Genomic DNA, 19,112 nt, shown 5'->3' on the forward strand with positions numbered 1-19,112 from the left:
GTCCACTCTGGGTCTGGAAACGGCACTTTTTTTTTTACCGTTGACAGCAGTAGAAGGTCTGCTGCTCGGAATTTTACACCTATCCCGCTTAGCGGAGAGTGGGGTGTGGTAGAGGACATCTCCCTGAACGCGTGCGTATGTCACAACAGTTGCCTCGCGGAGCCGTCTTTTGTCCAGTGTCCACTCTGGGTCTGGAAACGGCACATTTTTTACCGTTGACAGCAGTAAAAGGTCTGCTGCTCGGAATTTTACACCTCTCCCGCTTAGCGGAGAGTGGGGTGTGGTAGAGGACATCTCCCTGAACGCGTGCGTATGTCACAACAGTTGCCTCGCGGAGCCGTCTTTTGTCCAGTGTCCACTCTGGGTCTGGAAACGGCACTTTCTTTTACCGTTGACAGCAGTAGAAGGTCTGCTGCTCGGAATTTTACACCTATCCCGCTTAGCAGAGAGTGGGGTGTGGTAGAGGACATCTCCCTGAACGCGTGCGTATGTCACAACAGTTGCCTCGCGGAGCCGTCTTTTGTCCAGTGTCCACTCTGGGTCTGGAAACGGCACTTTTTTTTACCGTTGACAGCAGTAGAAGGTCTGCTGCTCGGAATTTTACACCTCTCCCGCTTAGCGGAGAGTGGGGTGTGGTAGAGGACATCTCCCTGAACGCGTGCGTATGTCACAACAGTTGCCTCGCGGAGCCGTCTTTTGTCCAGTGTCCACTCTGGGTCTGGAAACGGCACTTTTTTTACCGTTGACAGCAGTAGAAGGTCTGCTGCTCGGAATTTTACACCTATCCCGCTTAGCGGAGAGTGGGGTGTGGTAGAGGACATCTCCCTGAACACGTGCGTATGTCACAACAGTTGCCTCGCGGAGCCGTCTTTTGTCCAGTGTCCACTCTGGGTCTGGAAACGGCACAATTTTTACATTTGACAGCAGTAGAAGGTCTGCTGCTCGGAATTTTACACCTCTCCCGCTTAGCGGAGAGTGGGGTGTGGTAGAGGACATCTCCCTGAACACGTGCGTATGTCACAACAGTTGCCTCGCGGAGCCGTCTTTTGTCCAGTGTCCACTCTGGGTCTGGAAACGGCACTTTTTTTACCGTTGACAGCAGTAGAAGGTCTGCTGCTCGGAATTTTACACCTATCCCGCTTAGCGGAGAGTGGGGTGTGGTAGAGGACATCTCCCTGAACGCGTGCATATGTCACAACAGTTGCCTCGCGGAGGCGTCTTTTGTCCAGTGTCCACTTTATAAAGTCCATGCACTCCAGTGAATAGCATTTATCCATTTAGATAACTTTTTTACGTTATTTAATTACTTATTTTTACACAGAAACATAATGTGTGTCTTATAGCATCATATAGCATCATTTAAATGCTTCATTTGTCGTTTTAATGTGCAAATTAAACATTTTTTCAATACTCTAGAGGGTCCTCTTATTTTGAAGAGATCGTCCACCGGAAGTCTTATATTTGCTCCGTTAGATTTGCCAAAAGAACAGTGCCAATCCGATGCGATTGTGAGCAGACTGCAGGACAGGTCGTGGTCTGTATGGTTTGGTAGCTGTGCAAGGTGAGTTACATTTCTTGATCAGAGTTGCAAACTTATTCATGGGCGTTTCTGTAACACTGTCTGTATCATTAAAGTTGATAAAGGTTATACGCAAGCCTTAATTCACTTAGCCCCTTTCGGCTGTAACACTGTCTGTATCATTAAAGAATTGTTTACCTTTTAAATTGCTTCAGATGTATGGCTACCAGGTCCATAATGTACAACGTACTTGAAAGACTGGAGTCTTATTAGCGTCCGCCTGTTTTACGCGATCGCTACATTTACATTGTAAACGTGTACATAAACATTCAGATTTCAAATATAAAGTACTCACCACGTGGGCCACGGGTGTTAGAAATGTACTGGGACAGCGATTAGCATTGCTGCACACCGCATAGTTTAATAAATGGCATTTTTATCCGAGCTGTTTATCTATTGCCATTGGCTTTCAACTACGCGCCCCTATCGGTCGGGAGGAGTGTGGCACTCTGAAACGCTGGGTGTGCTCGATATAGGCACGCTGACCGCACTGCCAATACAGACTAATAGGCGAGTGCGCTCCCGGTGTGCAACTGTGAATTGTGAATTTTCCAAACGAACCCCGTTTGAGAAAAGTAGCCGGGGTGCTCGGATACAAATGCTTCTTATTAAACAACGCGGGATGCAGCAATGCTAATCGCCGTTCCAGCACATTTCTAACACCCGTGGCCCACGTGGTGAGTACTTTATATTTGAAATCTGAATGTTTATGTACACGTTTTCAGTGTAAATGTAGCGATCGCGTAAAACTGGCTTCAGTGGCGTCATGACCATATGGTCATGACAGTCAACAGTCATGGAATGGATGATGAGAATCATGAGATTGCTGTTCTTTTGCCCTTCTTTGTCACCATTCCCCCCTCCCAGGATTTAAAAAAAAAACTTTACAAACTATCATTCCATAATTGACAAACTACCATTTGTCTTGTACAGTTGGAGATGTGACTATTTATTTTCCGTGAATTTTGTTTTGTTAAGCAAGCCACACCCCTATTGCCCAATATAACTTGGAACAATGAAATGAAATGAAATTAAATCTATATTTACCCAGGGTATCTGGGCTAAGCTCAAGAACTTGTTTCCAGCCAGGCCCTGCTCATAGAACACATTTCATCGTAGTGGTTCAATGCCTTGTTTAAGGGCACTTCAGCGGTGGTAATTTTAACGTGTCAGACGGCTGATTCGAACTAGGAACCTTCCGGTATCAAGACCGCGCCGCTATCCGTTCGGCCACCGCTGCCACGAAACAGAAACTTAATGGTCAGACTTTGTGAGAAGCACATTACGATGCAAAGTGAGTTTCTTGATTACATTGACTTACTGTAAAATCATGTATTTACATTTCTCTTACTATATGACAGTATAATATTAAAGGTGCTAAAGGTTATTGCAAATGTTCATCCCTCTGGCAGCTACACAAAAGATAACAGAATTGTTTGCTTTATTTTTATGTTTTATTTTTTTCAGATGGCTAACATAATATTCAACCTACTTGAAAGTCACAGACTGGATTCTTATTACAACCAATTCATTCAGTTCGGTGTGAAAGATGAGCGAGACCTCATTGATAGTGTGACAGAAGAAGATTTAAACAATATGGGTAAGATTATTGGATATAAATGGCCTACAAATGCATGTGAAATTGTAGCTCTGGTCCAATGCTGTTGCATTAGAGCTATGGACCAGAGCTAGTGAAATTGTACATTATATCAGTAAATTGAACGGTAGTGGAAAAAAGTCCTTTTATTTTAAAGAAATAACCTGTGTGCATTTTTTCTTTCTTTCTTCTTCTTATGTTTTTACTGCTGTGCTAAACATCCAAGTTAAAAGTTGTAAATATACAGTATTTTAAAATAATAGCTTTTATCTAAAAGTCTAAAGTCTAAAAGTCTGTCAGACTAAACACAAAGGAAAAGGAATCAGGAAATACTTTCTCAGGATACATCCTCCTAGGAAAAAAGAACTTGCATCCTGTGTAACAGAAAGTCAGTTTATTGAGTTGAGGGTGACTTAAGGTGGCCTTACACTAGCCGAAAAATGCCCGATTATCGGCTAGTGTAAGGCCACCTTAAGTTTGAGCTGCGTAGGTCTGAGGTGAGGTTCCAAAACAGGTTTATTACTGCATCTAACATAACAATCTCAACTATCTCAAATATTTGGTTCCAGGGACCCCCAAAGAAGCAAAGATTTGAGTTAAAACTTTTCGTTTCAAAGATTCGTGCCACGCTATGAGCTTGTATATCTGCTATTTTGAATAGCCAAAGTATAGAATTGTGCTTTTTAGCATAACATCTAAAATGACAACGCTCTTAACCCATTGATACCTGAGGCCGAATCTGGGAACGCCTTCTAGTGCCTGACCTAAGGTTTCAGGAAACCTTCAAATTTTGATTCATTATTTTTTTAAATAGTTATGTTGCTACATGTATACATAGCAATAGCTGATGATGAGACACAGAGAGCGCGCCGGCATCAAGGGTAGAACAACGTATAGGTTGCACCAGGCATCAATGGGTTAATTGGTTAAACAAAAGCATATCAGATAGAAAGTAGAAGAGGAACTCTTAACTGCTTAATTATTTCTTTTACATTTTAAATACATATTTCCAGGCTTTACCCAAGTGGAGAAGAATCGTTTTTTTAAAATGAGAGACGAAATTGCAAGATTCAGAGCCCCGGTGAACCCGTTGCAAATGATGGAGTCATTTTGCATCCAGTACAGATACCCCCATTGTCCTGAACCAAAATGTATCAGGGGTGAGTAAATGGCATCCACAGAAGCCCATCTTTTAAACGGTAGCTTGAGCCTATAACCAGCTGTTGAAAATTGAAATATGTTATTGTTAGTTCACGTGAACTATTTATTTCTATTCTTTAAAATGATTTCTTCGTCCTGCAGTAAGTAAGTAATGCATTATGAAATGATCAATCTGGGAACCCATATTATTCAATATCATTACTGTATAATATATGCGAGTGATGTATACATATATTTCTTGTGGAAATGCCTTTGTTAGTGTGGTAACATTGAGATTAATCTCTTCTAGATATGGACCCTGCAAACACAGTTGAAGATCTGATGTTAAGGATCTGCCACCATGAAAACGTTGGGAATTCAAAAGGTGTCTGCCTATACACAGTTGATGGAATGCCATTGACTGATGACCCTTTCTTCAACACATGTAAGAATGGCTTGACCTTACATTTTTTATTGCTAATGATTTTATTTTTGTAATAGAACTTCACTTTGATGAATACACATTTTTTAAAGATTATACTTTAGTTTGGCATGTTTAATCCACTAGAGTGCCCATATGGAGATCTCTTTATATGTCAGTCCTTGTCTACTGTATATGGTTATGTCATGATAATATGTGGCCAAAGCTGTGAATAGACAATATAATTGACAAGTACATGTATAAGTAACATCATGTGCTAATTTATTTAAATGAACATTTCTAATCTACAGGGACCTTAAAAGACAGACACATTGAAAATGGAGCAGAGTTGTATGCGATATTTACACCAAAGCATAACCTAAAGCAATCCCCTGCAATGCAAAGGCAAGAAGCTCCTGAAGTCTTTGGAGGAGAAGATACTATTCGATGCCACGTGATGCTGAGGGTGAGCTGAACGATTTAATGGTGATGATGTGACTAGTGATGCTGAGGGTGAGCTGAACGATTTAATGGTGATGATGTGACTAGTGATGCTGAGGGTGAGCTGAACGATTTAATGGTAATGATGTGACTAGTGATGCTGAGGGTGAGCTGAACGATTTAATGGTGATGATGTGACTAGTGATGCTGAGGGTGAGCTGAACGATTTAATGGTAATGATGTGACTAGTGATGCTGAGGGTGAGCTGAACGATTTAATGGTGATGATGTGACTAGTGATGCTGAGGGTGAGCTGAACGATTTAATGGTAATGATGTGACTAGTGATGCTGAGGGTGAGCTGAACGATTTAATGGTGATGATGTGACTAGTGATGCTGAGGGTGAGCTGAACGATTTAATGGTAATGATGTGACTAGTGATGCTGAGGGTGAGCTGAACGATTTAATGGTGATGATGTGACTAGTGATGCTGAGGGTGAGCTGAACGATTTAATGGTAATGATGTGACTAGTGATGCTGAGGGTGAGCTGAACGATTTAATGGTGATGATGTGACTAGTGATGCTGAGGGTGAGCTGAACGATTTAATGGTAATGATGTGACTAGTGATGCTGAGGGTGAGCTGAACGATTTAATGGTGATGATGTGACTAATCGAAATGTTATACTGTTTAACAACTTATACTGAACTTATACTTAAGTAAGTAAATCAGCAAATCTGAACGTGTAGAAAAGACAAACCCAGTGTGTGATGCCATAGATTATAACATCATCGGCACTGTCTCCTTTCCCATATTCTCTCTCTTTCTCTTTCTCTCTCTCTCTCTCTCTCTGTCGTGTGTGTGGGCTCCAACATGCTCCAATCGCTTAGTGTAAACAGCTCTTAACTCACCACATTTCTTAATAGGGAAAATTTGAGATCAAAGTGGACGTGGCAACTGACACGATCAACAGCTTGAGACTCAAACTTGCAAATGAAAGTGGAATCCCAGCTCATGTTCTCCATTACAGGTAATTCAAAATCATTGCCAAAAATGGAGTGGAATGGCATGGAAATTATTCAATAAATATGCCTACACATTACCTACTGTATAATGGAAACACAGGTGATTATATAAGACTACCCAAATCCTATGACTCGTAAAAACAGAAGAAAAAAATATGTATATTTAAAAGCAAATATGGCAGCATGAAAATAAATAGTTTAATTATACAAGGATATTTTATACCAGAAAGTTGAACCCGACTGCCTGCATATTTGTTTTATTTCACATTTTTGTGAATGTGCAAACTGAATGCAAAAATGTTTGTCCCATTCTTGTTGACTATGGTTTATACCTTGTGATGTTTGTACAGTTTGTACAGTATAACTTTTTTTTATCTGTGGAAGGATATAGAAATGTACAATTGTTATACCATGGCTATCAACCAATCAGATTTTATAATTAGGCTACTACTTAACTACTATATACTTTTCCCCCCTTCTCTTATATTTTATTCAGTGGTGAACATTCCAGTGGAGAGACACTGCAAAGTTGTGGTGTCTCTGAGGAGTCGACGGTGTACTTTACTTTGTCCACATTTTGTGAAAAGACTCCAGAGACCAATGAAGTCTTCATCAATGATGTTGTTCCATCAGTCCAGCAAACACAGAAAGGACTGAGTGTCTTCTTCTCCTCACTTTATGCAATTGTAAGAGTACCATTGTGTCTTACATTATTTTGCCAATTATACTGTATATTTTGTCATTTCAAATCCTAACGCAGTTACTATTTTAAGTAGTTTATATAGAGTATATATAAATTATATATATATATACATATATATATATATATGTATATGTTTTTTTTTCTTTTTTCTTTTAGAAAATGGATTGTAGAAAAGGATTCAAGAAAGTGGTTGCATACATACAAAGACTCACTGGATGCAACCCTCTGGCTCAAAGTCTGTACCAGTTACTCTGCAGAAATGAGGTTGTCTTCAGGACTCAGAAGGTAAACCGTATGAGATGGTCTTGCAATATTTAATGATTCATTCTACTTTTACATGTAGAACTTTATTTCTTGACTGGAATCATCATTATTTTACAGTGGTTCTTTGCATTCATAATTCATAATCTTGGGGAACATTTTTACCTCCTTTAGATTGCCATCGTTGAAGCCTTGTACACACTCTTTAGAGAACTTTTGCCAAGACTGGGGGGAAAAAGAGGTGCAAAGACCATTGAGGACCTTGATGTCTTTGAGAATTCAACACACTGCTGGGCCTATCTTATCTCTGAAGCAGAGGTATGTAAAGATTCCATCTGTGGTGGTGAGAGAGTATTTAACAAATATCATGCACTTGATAGTCACTAGTGGAAGTGTTATTTTGTTTATATAAATGTATTTATTTACTGGAACAGGGTGGTAGTTTTGTGTGTTTTCTCTGTTATGTGTGTCTGCCCACTGCTAATCTCACAGACTACTAGGCCAATCAGAATCATATTTCTATCCCAGTAGTCCATGGACCTTAATTCTTTTTTAGTAAATTATTTTTGTTTTAAATACAATTATGGCATTTTGGTGAATTCATAATCTCAGATGGCACACAGTCCCTCTCTGGGCTTGTGGGTTTATGGAGTGGAACTAGCCAATTGGGCACACGCCACACGGTGTCTGTCTGGCTTGTAGAATCTACTGCCAGGCAATTATAATTGTGTATAAATTCACAATTATAAATCACTAGCCGGCCTCACACTCAAATGCCACCATGTCAAATTTGATAATAATCAAATCCCTAGAAATTATACAAATCACTGAGAAATATTGAAAATATTCTCTTCCACATATTGCCTACTGACCGAGAGATAGAGATACCCTCTTCCATGTCTGATTAAACCAGCATACATGTATAAACGTGACATGATTTTGAGCACAGTCACTTGTAGTAGTAATTTTATGCCAAGTAAAATCTTTACTCTCTTGTTCTGGCAGAAAGAAACATCAGAACATGAGAACTACGCACCAATGGATCTTAGATCACATGAAGGCGTACGTTTCAGTGACCCAGTCAGAGTACCTGGAGTAGCAGATGTCTTTGAAAGATCATATGTTCTCCAGAAAATCAAAGGTAAATGCAACTCTTGCATATGGCTAACACTATTTATGTTATAAATCAATGATGCAATGTTGAAAGCCTTTGTTGACTTTTCATTGATGGCCAAAATATTCAGTAGATAAATAGTAGTAGTAGTAAATAGTAAATCATCAGAAATAGTAGACTACATTTTATACTACATGCCAAGACATTCTTGAAATGCCAATCTGCATAGAGTTAAAATAAATAAATACAAGAAAAACAAGAAAATAGCCTCATGGGGGTTGTCAAAAAGAGGGTAGACATTTGGCTCATGCAGCCCCAACAAAGGAACCAAAATGTCTTCCCAAAATACCAAATCATGAAAACAGCAATTATGTCAGCACGAACTCCTAATTTACATAGTATAATTTACAGTTAATTTAAATGAAAACCAAAACTTTTCTACATATTCTGTCATGAACATTCATGCTATTAAAGGTTAATGTCAGTGCAAGTGTATTTTGTGTTTAGACGGAGAGAAACTTCCAAACTGCAGTGAGGCCTACTTGAGAGAGACGTCACTGAGGAGAGCAACGGACATTGAGAAGATTTTACTCAGTGTGCCTCCATTCATCAGAACATATCATCTTTGGATTGACCCTGACAATGTGCCAGGTCAAAAGTATGTGTGTGTGAGCGTGTGTATGTGTGTACGTGAGCATGTGACGTGTGTGTGAGCGTGTGCGTGCATGCATGCATGCATGCGTGCGCATGTATGACCATAAATGGTACCACTGGTACCACTGGTTGTGCAACATTATTTTGTCGCATTAACAGTGGCATTAGAATTACTAACATCCTTTGGCACCCTTTAGCTAGGAGACATGTTTTTTGTGATGTTTATTTGCATGGAAACGAGGACAGTATGTACATTTTGTGGTGTGCATTCAGTGTACTTAGTAGGTACACTGTGCTAACAGTATAGTTACTAGAAATGCAGTAAGTACTACTTACTGCATTTCTAGTAACTATTGATGTTGAATTCAAGCTTTCAGATTGATATTAAGAAGACCTTTGACAGTATGGCAGAAGGAATACAATCGTTCTCTCAGCTGATGGTGACTCCACCACTCCTTCTGAAGGATGTAGGACTGGATGGGCCACGACTTGTTCTACTTAGTGAAGGTAACTTTGAAGAGGGCATACACTGTATGGAATGAGAGCATTAACACGTCATACAAATGGCATATGTAATAATATACTATATGTAATAATAATTATGATTACTCTTTACTTTGAAAACAACCCATGAAATGATTGCTGGCCATAAAAAGCGACTGTTGAATATGTTTTTCCTCCTTGGTAGATGAACTTGCCGTTTATGTGCGTAAAGACAAAGCAGCCCCTGAGATGATCAAAGTGTTTAGTAATGGTGAAGTAAAATCTGTGGATGTCAACAAACTGGCTGCCAAGTGAGTATTTCGTTTTTTGTTTTGTTTTTTGTTTCTGATGTCATGCTGTCAGTCACATTTGGGTGTAGCTGCAGTGGTAACTCTATGGTTATGTCTGATTCATAGTTATCTCTATATATGGTAATGCCAGAGTTATAGTGACGGGCCTTTGCAGTGTTTCTCAAGATCTATTATATAATTTAATTTGTTACTGTTTTGTTTTACATTTTCATACAAAGAACTGGAGACAGCAGAGGTGACCATTCATTTGTCACAAGTAGGACTCCAAAAGAGGCAATTCTGGTAATCTTTACGATATCTTGTCTTTTGCGGAATAATTTATTTTGTATTGGTGTCAGTATTGAGTAAAATAGTTTTAGTTATTAACATGCTTCACATTTATCCTCATAATAAAAAGACACTTTTTGTCCATGTTCTTTTTCATCTCATTTCATTAGATACTAGTGGATGCAAGCGGCTCTATGAATGAGAAATGTTATGGAAGTGTGGATATCAAGAAGATCGATGCAGTAAAAGTGCTCTTTGATAACTTTGCCACACGGACCATGGCTTATGATTTCCATCATGTGATAGGCCTTGTGAAGTTTGACTCAGGAGTGAAAACCCTCCACACATTCACAGAAACTCTGGAAAAATTCAAGGTAATTTACTTTTATGCTACTTGTATTACTGACTTCATAGTTCATACGTCCTATTTTCTTCATAAACATGCAATATCAGCCTTATCATGCACATCCTGAGAAGACATATTCTTCACTGTAAATAAATGAAATGACACATAAAGACACATAAAGTGAAACTAGAGATGAACAATATTGAAATTATGAACGATATTCAATCTGCGATTATTTGCAGGTCATATCGGCAGATACCGATTTCGATACAGATATATTACATTATTTATTACAGTTATACAGTATATTATGTGTAGGTGCCCACTGTTAGTGGTACCTGCATGTATTCGACTGCAGTACTCAGGTTTTCAAGTGGGAGTAAAAATAAAAGTTGCTAAAACTTTGTGGGATACATTTATAGGATCACATTCACAGCCTTCAAGCAACGGGATCCACCAAACTATACGATGCTCTGCAGCATGGAGTGTCTGAGTTGGAAAAAGTCAAGATGAAGTTCAAAGATTGCAGACTTCGCATCATGTGTCTTACAGATGGAAATGATGCTGGGTAAATGTAATGTAACAGCATGTCAGTAGTTATAGTATTGTTAGTATTGAGAACAAATTGCAATGTTGCCTGTGATGTTTTTACTGGGATGTGGGAATTATATGACCTGATCATCTGCCCATAGATCACAGACCAAGCCAGTTGATGTTGCTGCCAAGCTGATAAACGCCAACATCATTGTGGATGCAATCCTTCTTGGAAACATGGGGAATAACATGTTGCATGGAATTAGTAATGCAACAGGTACCGAGCATTCAGCATGCATGCTATTTTAACACTTGTATCTGTATCTATGTGTAGAACTACTGGAGCCTATCTCACAACTGAATGCATGTGGTTTCAGGTGGTTGCTGTTTCAAACCAGAGATGAGCATCGACGGCCTGAAGCTGTTTGAGATTGAGACGGTTCTTTCTCTGGAGATGAGGAAACCCAAAGACAAACTCGATCCATCTACCCTCACTGAAGTTTGTTACACGGCACACACAATCATTATAGATGCATGCCAGGATTTACAGTAAACTGTAACCAGTTAATTCATTTGTTTCCATTAATCCTAGAACACTATACACAACTTTTGTCAAACCATCACAATCAATCAAATAACATCAATCAATCGATAATGTATAATTACACTAGATGGCAATGGCTAACTTTAAACTATGATTGACTGGGGCGTCCGCTTGCCTAGTGGTCCAGTTGCATGCCACATACTCTGGCCTGACAGCGTGTTGCGTGTTCGAGTCCCGTTCATGACAACCTTTGGTGCGTGATTGACTAATGACTTGTTCCAACTCGTCTATGAATTGACTATTACATAGTATTACACACAGCGATCAGATTGGATTTGGAACATTCCCCCTTTAGACATAAATAAGGAGGATTTAACATGGGCTTCCTTATCCCTTCATTGCACGCTATCATTTTTAGCCTTTCAGTTGAAAATGTTCCAGTAATTTGACAGTTCAAGTGACTGGCTTATCACATTATTATAATGATGCTGTTGATTATCATTTACAACAGAGTGTTCTAACGAGTCTCTTTGCCAGTCGTGGATATGATGAATTCCCAGAAGCTTCACTGCCAAAGGAGTTGGACAACAAAGTGACAACAACAGAGAAGTAAATGATGGAAGAAATCATATTGAAGAAATTGATCTACATATACATTTTTGGCAAATATTCAATTCCCTCAAACAAGTCTCCTCTCCCTCCCCCAACACACAGTGCTCTACACAACCAGTACAATTTTAACAAAGGTTTACTGTTTTCATGTAGTGCTCTGAAAAATAAGGTTCAGGAGTGTAAGAGTAGGCGTTTCATGGAGAAGGACAAACGCATCATGGAGGAGTTAAAGAGTCTGCATTGTGACCCCCATCCATTTTTCGCCATCTTTCCATCAGAGTCAGACTTCAGTAAGTGACCACAGTATTCGTGTGTGTGTGTGTGTGTGTGTGTGTGTGTGTGTGTGTGTGTGTGTGTGTGTGTGTGTGTGTGTGTGTGTGTGTGTGTGTGTGTGTGTGTGTGTGTGTGTGTGTGTGTGTGTGTGTGTGTGTGTGTGTGTGTGTGTGTGTGTGTGTGTGTGTGTGCACGCGTGCATACGGAGCTAGTCTTGCAAGATGTAAGGAACTAAGCTTTCCGACCTACACCTGTGATTTTGAGGTCAAGGTATTTTCTTTTTTTTAAGATATCTTTTTTTGCCTTTATTTGATAATTTGGCAAGGGCTGGCGTGAAGAGCCAGGGTTTTTATCAGCTGGGCTTGATGAGGAGATGACCCCAAGGTGTGCAGTTCCACAGGAAGTAGATAGCACGTCACAGCCCAGGAAGCCAGTCACACGCCCATGCCAGACCATATAGGGAAAAGGAAAAAAACCAGAAACGCAGCCAGCCCATAACAGTATTGACCAAAAGTATATCATTGCCAATACGAGTGGCAGTGGTCAAGCTCACCCTCTGTCAAAGGATGAGGAACTTGGTTATCCAGGAGGAGGATAGAGTTATTAATATGCCCCTCCTCCTCCATTATTACAGAGAAATCTGCTTGGTTTGAACACCTGGTAAGGATTCCCCCAAGTCCCAAGTGGCATGTAGGTGCAGTCAAGTTGGAAGGATCCCAGCACAAACGATGCATGCCTACGGTATCCGGAGAACTCGCCAGTTTACCAACTCGCCGCGATTTAGTGCATTTTAGTTTTACTTCACCTTCATTTAAATTGCATTGAATTGAGAGAGAGAGAGAGGATAGTTGTTTAGAGAGAAAGTAGGAATGCTAAAAGTTTAAACACCAAAGTACCGAAACAATGTAATTCATTAGTAAACAATTCCTGAAATGGTAGGCCTACTTATCATTGGTATTCACATACTCACCTTTTTATCATCATCTAGCTGACCATTTAATTGCACAAAATAATTTGATCACTTTCGAAATGAACTATAACATCTGTGAATTTGACATACTACACTGATGAAGACAGCATGTTAGCATAACGATGAAGACATTGATGAAGAATTTTCGCCGTGGCGACTTGGTAAACTGGCGAGTTCTCCGGTATCCATGCCTACTACTTGTAGTCTGCTCTGAAGAAGGCTCTGCCGAAACACGTCAGCGTTCGCAAATAAATATGAGAAATTGCATCTGAGCCAGTCTTGCATTTTCCATCTTTTATTTTGGAGTGTCGCATTTTCCATTTAGTTGGTTTATGAGTTGACACATGCCTACTTATTTGACTAACCCTTGAATAATCTATGCAGGACTTTATCAGTTTTCCAATCAATATTGGTAGTTGTTTGTGCTCTAGTCAATAGTCTATATAGTCCTAGCACTCCATAGGGATATTCAAAAGTGATTTGAAACTAAAATTAAGTATTCAGCATGCAATCCTGCTCCTTTTAAACCTTTCAGCCTTCTGGAAGCTGGCCATGGAAGGTCCTCCTGACACGCCGTATGAGAAAGGAGTCTTTGAGCTCTACTGCCAGTTTGGTCCTGACTATCCTGTGAAACCTCCTCTGGTCCGCTTCGTCACACGTGTATCCTCATTATTACACACCACTTACAGACATGAATGACCATTAATATTGAAACTGTGATACATACATTTGTTTGATCCTAAGTTGATATCATATGACAATATTAAATACAATGTATCATAGCAATTCATAAGTTGTTTTCTTAACATAAGCAAAGATACATCACTGCAACATCAACAGCGTGGGCCGAATCTGCCACAATATATTTGACCGTAACTACAACGCCCAAATCACCATGAGAGAAATCCTGGATGCCATGTATGGACTGCTCATCATCCCCGAGCCTGAAGACCCCCTGGACAGGTTGTTTTTAAGGCTTTGATTTCCAAATGTAATCATGGCCAATGTATGTTTATTTAGCACCTTTCATACACAAAGTCAATTGACAGACAGTGCTTTTCATAAGGCATAAATAGGCAATTTAAATGTGTCAAGGAAATGCATGCTTTTTTTTAAAGATATTTTTTCGGTTTTTGCCTTTATTGAGAGATTTTACAGTATTTTGACGGAAAGGGGGAGAGAGATGGGGGAAGACATGTGGCAACGGTCGTCGGGATCGGGACTCGAACCCGCGACATGCCGTCAATCCAGCCTAGGTGCCTGGACTGCTCGACCGACGACCGCGGCCCAGGCCAATGCATGCTTTTTATACGTTATGTTGGTAACTGTATATTGATTTAATCATGTGTTTAAAATGAATACCGTATGTATCTTTCCCTTTGGAAGCATTTTGGCGGAGGACTTCTTGACCAGCCGTGATAGATACAATCAAGCAGCCAAGGAGAATACAGAAAAAAATGCCGGGACCTCAATTGATGACGTGGAGAAGGTGATGAGTTATTCCCTTTTAGTGAAATTATGATATGGACTTGTTGTAGATCATTGGACAACTTACCTACTAAACTTAACTACATTATTTTCATTCTGTCCTCTTATTCATTGAAAGAAACTGGTGGGTCAAAGTCCGGATGCTCCACCCCAACATCTGATCTGTCCACTGACCAAGAGGATGTTTAGGGACCCTGTGAAAACAACACATGGAGATATATACGAACGAAAGGCCATTGAGAAATACCTCAAAAAGTAAGGTCTCCCCCCCCACCCCCAAGAAATGTCTCGCTGGCGGAATTGTCTTGTATTCTAATTTATTGAACATTGTTTTTCCAGGAATGGAAATCAGGATCCCAAAGGCCGTCCTCTCACAAAATCTGACCTTAAAACAAACCACGCCATGTGGAGAATGGCGAAGGAGCGCCGTTCCGATCAAATTGGAACCTGGGTGTAGAAACTTTACTTTACACTATAACATTTTCTGCCATTACTGCCTTTTGCACTGAACTTGATGTACATGATGTGGCGAGCTGCACACAAACAATCATGTCATGCATGTTTGAATTTAGTTTTTTTCTTCTTTTTTAATGTACTTTAAATTGCTTTAAAAGGTAACACTAAACATGCCAGAATTCCAGAATTGTCCCTTAAGGGGATTATGATCAAAGATTTTCAGTACTGCAGCAATATATTAAGATAATTTGTTCATGGTTCTTGTTATGGTGTATGTTAAAATCAAATTAGCATGCAATACCAGCATTATATTATTTTATAATAATTGATTAATGATACATTACACAATTTTTCGATTTGTCTTTTAAATCTGCCAAAAAACATGGCAAAAAACATGGATGTTTATCTTTCCTGTTGAAATAGTCTGCCTCGATAGCATAAGCATAATTCACTATTCTATTCAAAAGGGCGTCATAAGGTATTATTTTTATGATGGATGATAGTAATGCACAATCTATGTAAAGCGCCTTGGATAAAGGCGCTATATAAATGCACCATTTACCATTTACCATTTATGTGGCAATATTGTATTTTATGTCTACTTCAACCTGTGATTTTCCAGTCCCTATTAAAATATAAAAACAATCTAAGCTCTTGGATCCATCCTATTTTAATGTTTCATTGTGATCGGTGTATGAAATAAAGTTGATTGCTTAGTAGGCCTACACCCATGAAACTGGCTGGGGATTTACATTGTGTAAGCAGGCGCCCTGGCTTTATGCTTTAACTAAATTGTGATTTGTGAGTAGTTCCCAGGATACAATTCCCTTGGTGTCATAGAGTTGACTATACTATTTACCCATACATATCCGTATATTATCCAAAGATCGATCTTTTTCTGTCCATCTGTCCGTCCATGCAACCTGTGTGTCGTGTGTACAAAGCATAACTTGCTGTGTGTCCTATATGTGTGCACATTGGACAGGCCTGTCCAGGACAGGCTTCAGACGTGCCTCCTCAGGAGACTTGGCTCAGATTTGGCCCATTTGATTTGGCGTTAGGAACCTGTTGCAACCACATGCCCTTTAGTAGGGGAGCCTATCACTTTCCGTGATTTTGGAATGTTAATTTTTGGAGACAGGTATATCTTGATTCTTGGGGTTACCAGAATGCCAAAAAAACATGTCTCCAATTTTTTATGTCAGGTTTAGCATGTTTAATTAGCATAATTAGCTAATAAATTGTCAAAAACGGAAATGGCAATAACTTTGCTTCTAGGTAACTTATAAAGGTGATCTAAGAGTCTGAGTCCATGTTTGTGATGTCCAGAAATGCATCTGTTACCATTGTGAAGTCATACAAGCTTTCCTAATTAGCATAATTCCCATAAATTATGCAAAAACGAGGTGAACATCAGCAAATTGCTGCATGTTTTACTTTTAGTCAACTTTGAAAGCTTCTCACAGACTCCATGTGTATGTTTACAACTCCAGGAATAATTATCATCCTATGAATAAATCATGCAACCTTTTGTCTATGTAATAATTATGTAATAATCACACCAAAACCAGAAATAGCTATATTTCGTTGCTTTAAGTTAATTAATACATGTGATCTTACAGACAGTAAGTCTGTTTGCATGTCTAGAAAATATTCTCTTTCCATAACTAGGATATGCAACCTTTCCATTATTAGCTTTATATATATATATATATATATATATATATATATATATCCCTCATAAAATAAAGAACAATATGAGAAATGGTCACAGAATTATCACATGATTTTTATTCTAATATTTACAGAAAGTTTTGAAAACACATTTAATTGAAGGGTCTTCGTCATCGTCAATCCCCAACAGATGTGCCTTGTTTACATTACCACACACCTCTAATCATCGGCCCTACACATGCACATCTCAGAGCAGTTCAAATTTTGAGATCGACAAGAACAATGTGATATGCACTGTGATTTCTTGCAGACACATTTTATCAGTTGGGTAATGGTGGCTGGGCCGTGGGTATCCCGTGTTGTGACTGGCACCAGTTGATCTCCCTCAGCCTCCCATCCATTTTTAGTTTCTGGTGGCATCTGTGGGTTAGGTACGTGGTCCTGATCCCATACCATTGCCTGATAATATGCATGGGTAATGGCTTGATTTAATGCTGCTTGTGTAGGTGGCAGCTTCTCGGCTTCTAATTGTTTCTTTGTGAATAACCTCCACCTGAGCTCATCAACATCCACAGGATTTGTACCGGGCTCGTACAGCTGGCAAACAAATGCTTCAATCTTTTTTGACAGTTGTACCCTTCCAGCTAAGAGTGTAACTGTCATAGATGGAATGGCATTGGTACAGGCAATGGGAAAGCCACCATGGATCAAGACATGTTCCCAGTAAGCTGACCACTCCATAGCCACACTGGACAGGAAGACCAAAGAACATAGTGAGATCCATGTAGTATTTGACCGACGCCAGGGTGGAAAGCCCCGGGCCCCTACCACTTATCATGTGGAAGACAACACACCGATAGGGAAGTGTCAGAAAAACAGTTCTTGTCAGGTATCAGCACCAAAGATGAGCTGACTGTCTTATCTTGCTAAGAAAGCCCTCCAACACTTCCAGGTGAAACCCAATGTTTTTATAATCACGTCAAGGCAGGCTGTCCACTCAAACTCTATCGATGTAAAACATCTCCACAGCGTACAGGAAGAGGCTGACACAAGGATAATCCTGCACAGCCTGGATGCTGTCCGAAGAGGGGCAACACAGCTCTACATTGAGTCCCCTGACACTGATGTCTTTGTTCTTACAATACGACGGTACCATCAGCTGTGCAAGGACATCTATTTCATCACCGGTGTGGGGAACAAAAAACGTATCATCGCTGGAGCCAGTAGTGCAGGCACTGGGTAAAACGAGGACTTCAGCCTTACCAGGGTTCCATGCCGTCTCTGGAGCTGATCAGACAGCTCCAGGGAATTTAACCTGTGGGCCAGGTCTAAACAGGTGTCCTGTGGAGGTGGTATCTGCAGTTGCTACTGTATATACTATGAGCTACAAAAAGGCTCAGTTCTGACGCAGCACGTACCTAACCCACAGATGCCACCAGCAACTGAATATGGATGGGAGGCTGAGGGAGCTCAACTGGTGCCAGTCACAACACGGGATACCCACGGGCCAGCCACCATTACCCAACTGATCAAATGTGTCTGCAAGAAATCACAGTGCATATCACATTGTTCTTGTCGATCTAAAATTTGAACTGCTCTGAGATGTGCATGTGTGGGGCAGATGATTAGAGGTGTGTGGTAAGCAAGGCACATCTGTTGGGGATTGACGACGAAGATGGAGACCCTTCAATTTTCTAAACTTTCTGTAAATATTAGAATAAACAATCTGATAATTCTGTGACCATTTCCAATATTGTTCTTTCTTGCGACTGCAGGTCGCCTTTAGGAAATTATGGACGGGCCTGCCCCAAAGTTATTAGTTCTCAACAGGCCCGAAAATTAAATTAGATCTCTATATGGAGCTGACCTGTTCTGACATTCCATATGTTGATCTGACCTCATCAAACCCTGTACACTCAAGACACGCTCCATATATGGCCAGTTCAGAATACATTCCATATGTTGATCTGACCCCCCATGCCAAAGCACCAGCACTCGCCCAGCAGTCTGTCATGACCCAGGCAGATATGTTGATCTGACCCCCCATTCCAAAGCACCAGCACTCGCCCAGCCCTTTAGTGCGAGGTCGCTTCTAATATTTTCTAGACATGCAAACAGACTTACACTGTCTGTAATATCATGCGTATTAATTAACTTAAAGCAAAGAAATACAGCTATTTCTGGTTTTGGTGTGATTATTACATAATTATTACATAGACA

The 19,112-nt window shown here is 40.0% G+C and overlaps 1 protein-coding gene across 2 annotated transcripts; it reads left to right on the forward strand.

The window, feature by feature from the left end:
• The first annotated feature begins 1,496 nt into the window (after window positions 1–1,496).
• On the forward strand, window positions 1,497–15,760 carry LOC306931064 (uncharacterized protein). 2 transcript variants are annotated; one of them, XM_079512238.1, is made up of 26 exons: window positions 1,497–1,561; window positions 2,771–2,873; window positions 3,047–3,179; window positions 4,190–4,336; window positions 4,627–4,761; window positions 5,049–5,203; window positions 6,104–6,207; window positions 6,699–6,888; window positions 7,062–7,190; window positions 7,341–7,484; window positions 8,172–8,307; window positions 8,788–8,938; window positions 9,305–9,441; window positions 9,623–9,728; window positions 9,947–10,010; window positions 10,166–10,369; window positions 10,764–10,909; window positions 11,034–11,152; window positions 11,253–11,374; window positions 11,931–12,028; window positions 12,185–12,321; window positions 13,810–13,934; window positions 14,092–14,237; window positions 14,661–14,763; window positions 14,881–15,017; window positions 15,102–15,760. In XM_079512238.1, exons 3-26 carry the CDS (start codon window positions 3,047–3,049, stop codon window positions 15,217–15,219), a joined length of 3,186 nt encoding a protein of 1,061 aa, XP_079368364.1. In that variant the 5' UTR covers window positions 1,497–1,561; window positions 2,771–2,873; the 3' UTR covers window positions 15,220–15,760. The 2 variants fall into 2 exon arrangements, with proteins under 2 accessions (XP_079368364.1, XP_079368365.1); XM_079512239.1 differs by lacking the exon at window positions 2,771–2,873.
• Window positions 15,761–19,112: the final 3,352 nt, after the last annotated feature.

Source organism: Electrona antarctica (genome assembly GCF_951216825.1).
Source record: "Electrona antarctica genome assembly, chromosome: 1".
Lineage (NCBI taxonomy): Eukaryota > Metazoa > Chordata > Actinopteri > Myctophiformes > Myctophidae > Electrona > Electrona antarctica.

Coding starts and splice junctions, on each gene's coding strand:
- LOC306931064 (XM_079512238.1), top strand. CDS start 3,047: ATGGCTAACATAATATTCAACCTACTTGAAAGTCACAGACTGGATTCT. Junction 3,180..4,189: donor AGAAGATTTAAACAATATGG/GTAAGATTATTG, acceptor ACATATTTCCAG/GCTTTACCCAAGTGGAGAAG. Junction 9,442..9,622: donor ACTTGTTCTACTTAGTGAAG/GTAACTTTGAAG, acceptor CCTCCTTGGTAG/ATGAACTTGCCGTTTATGTG.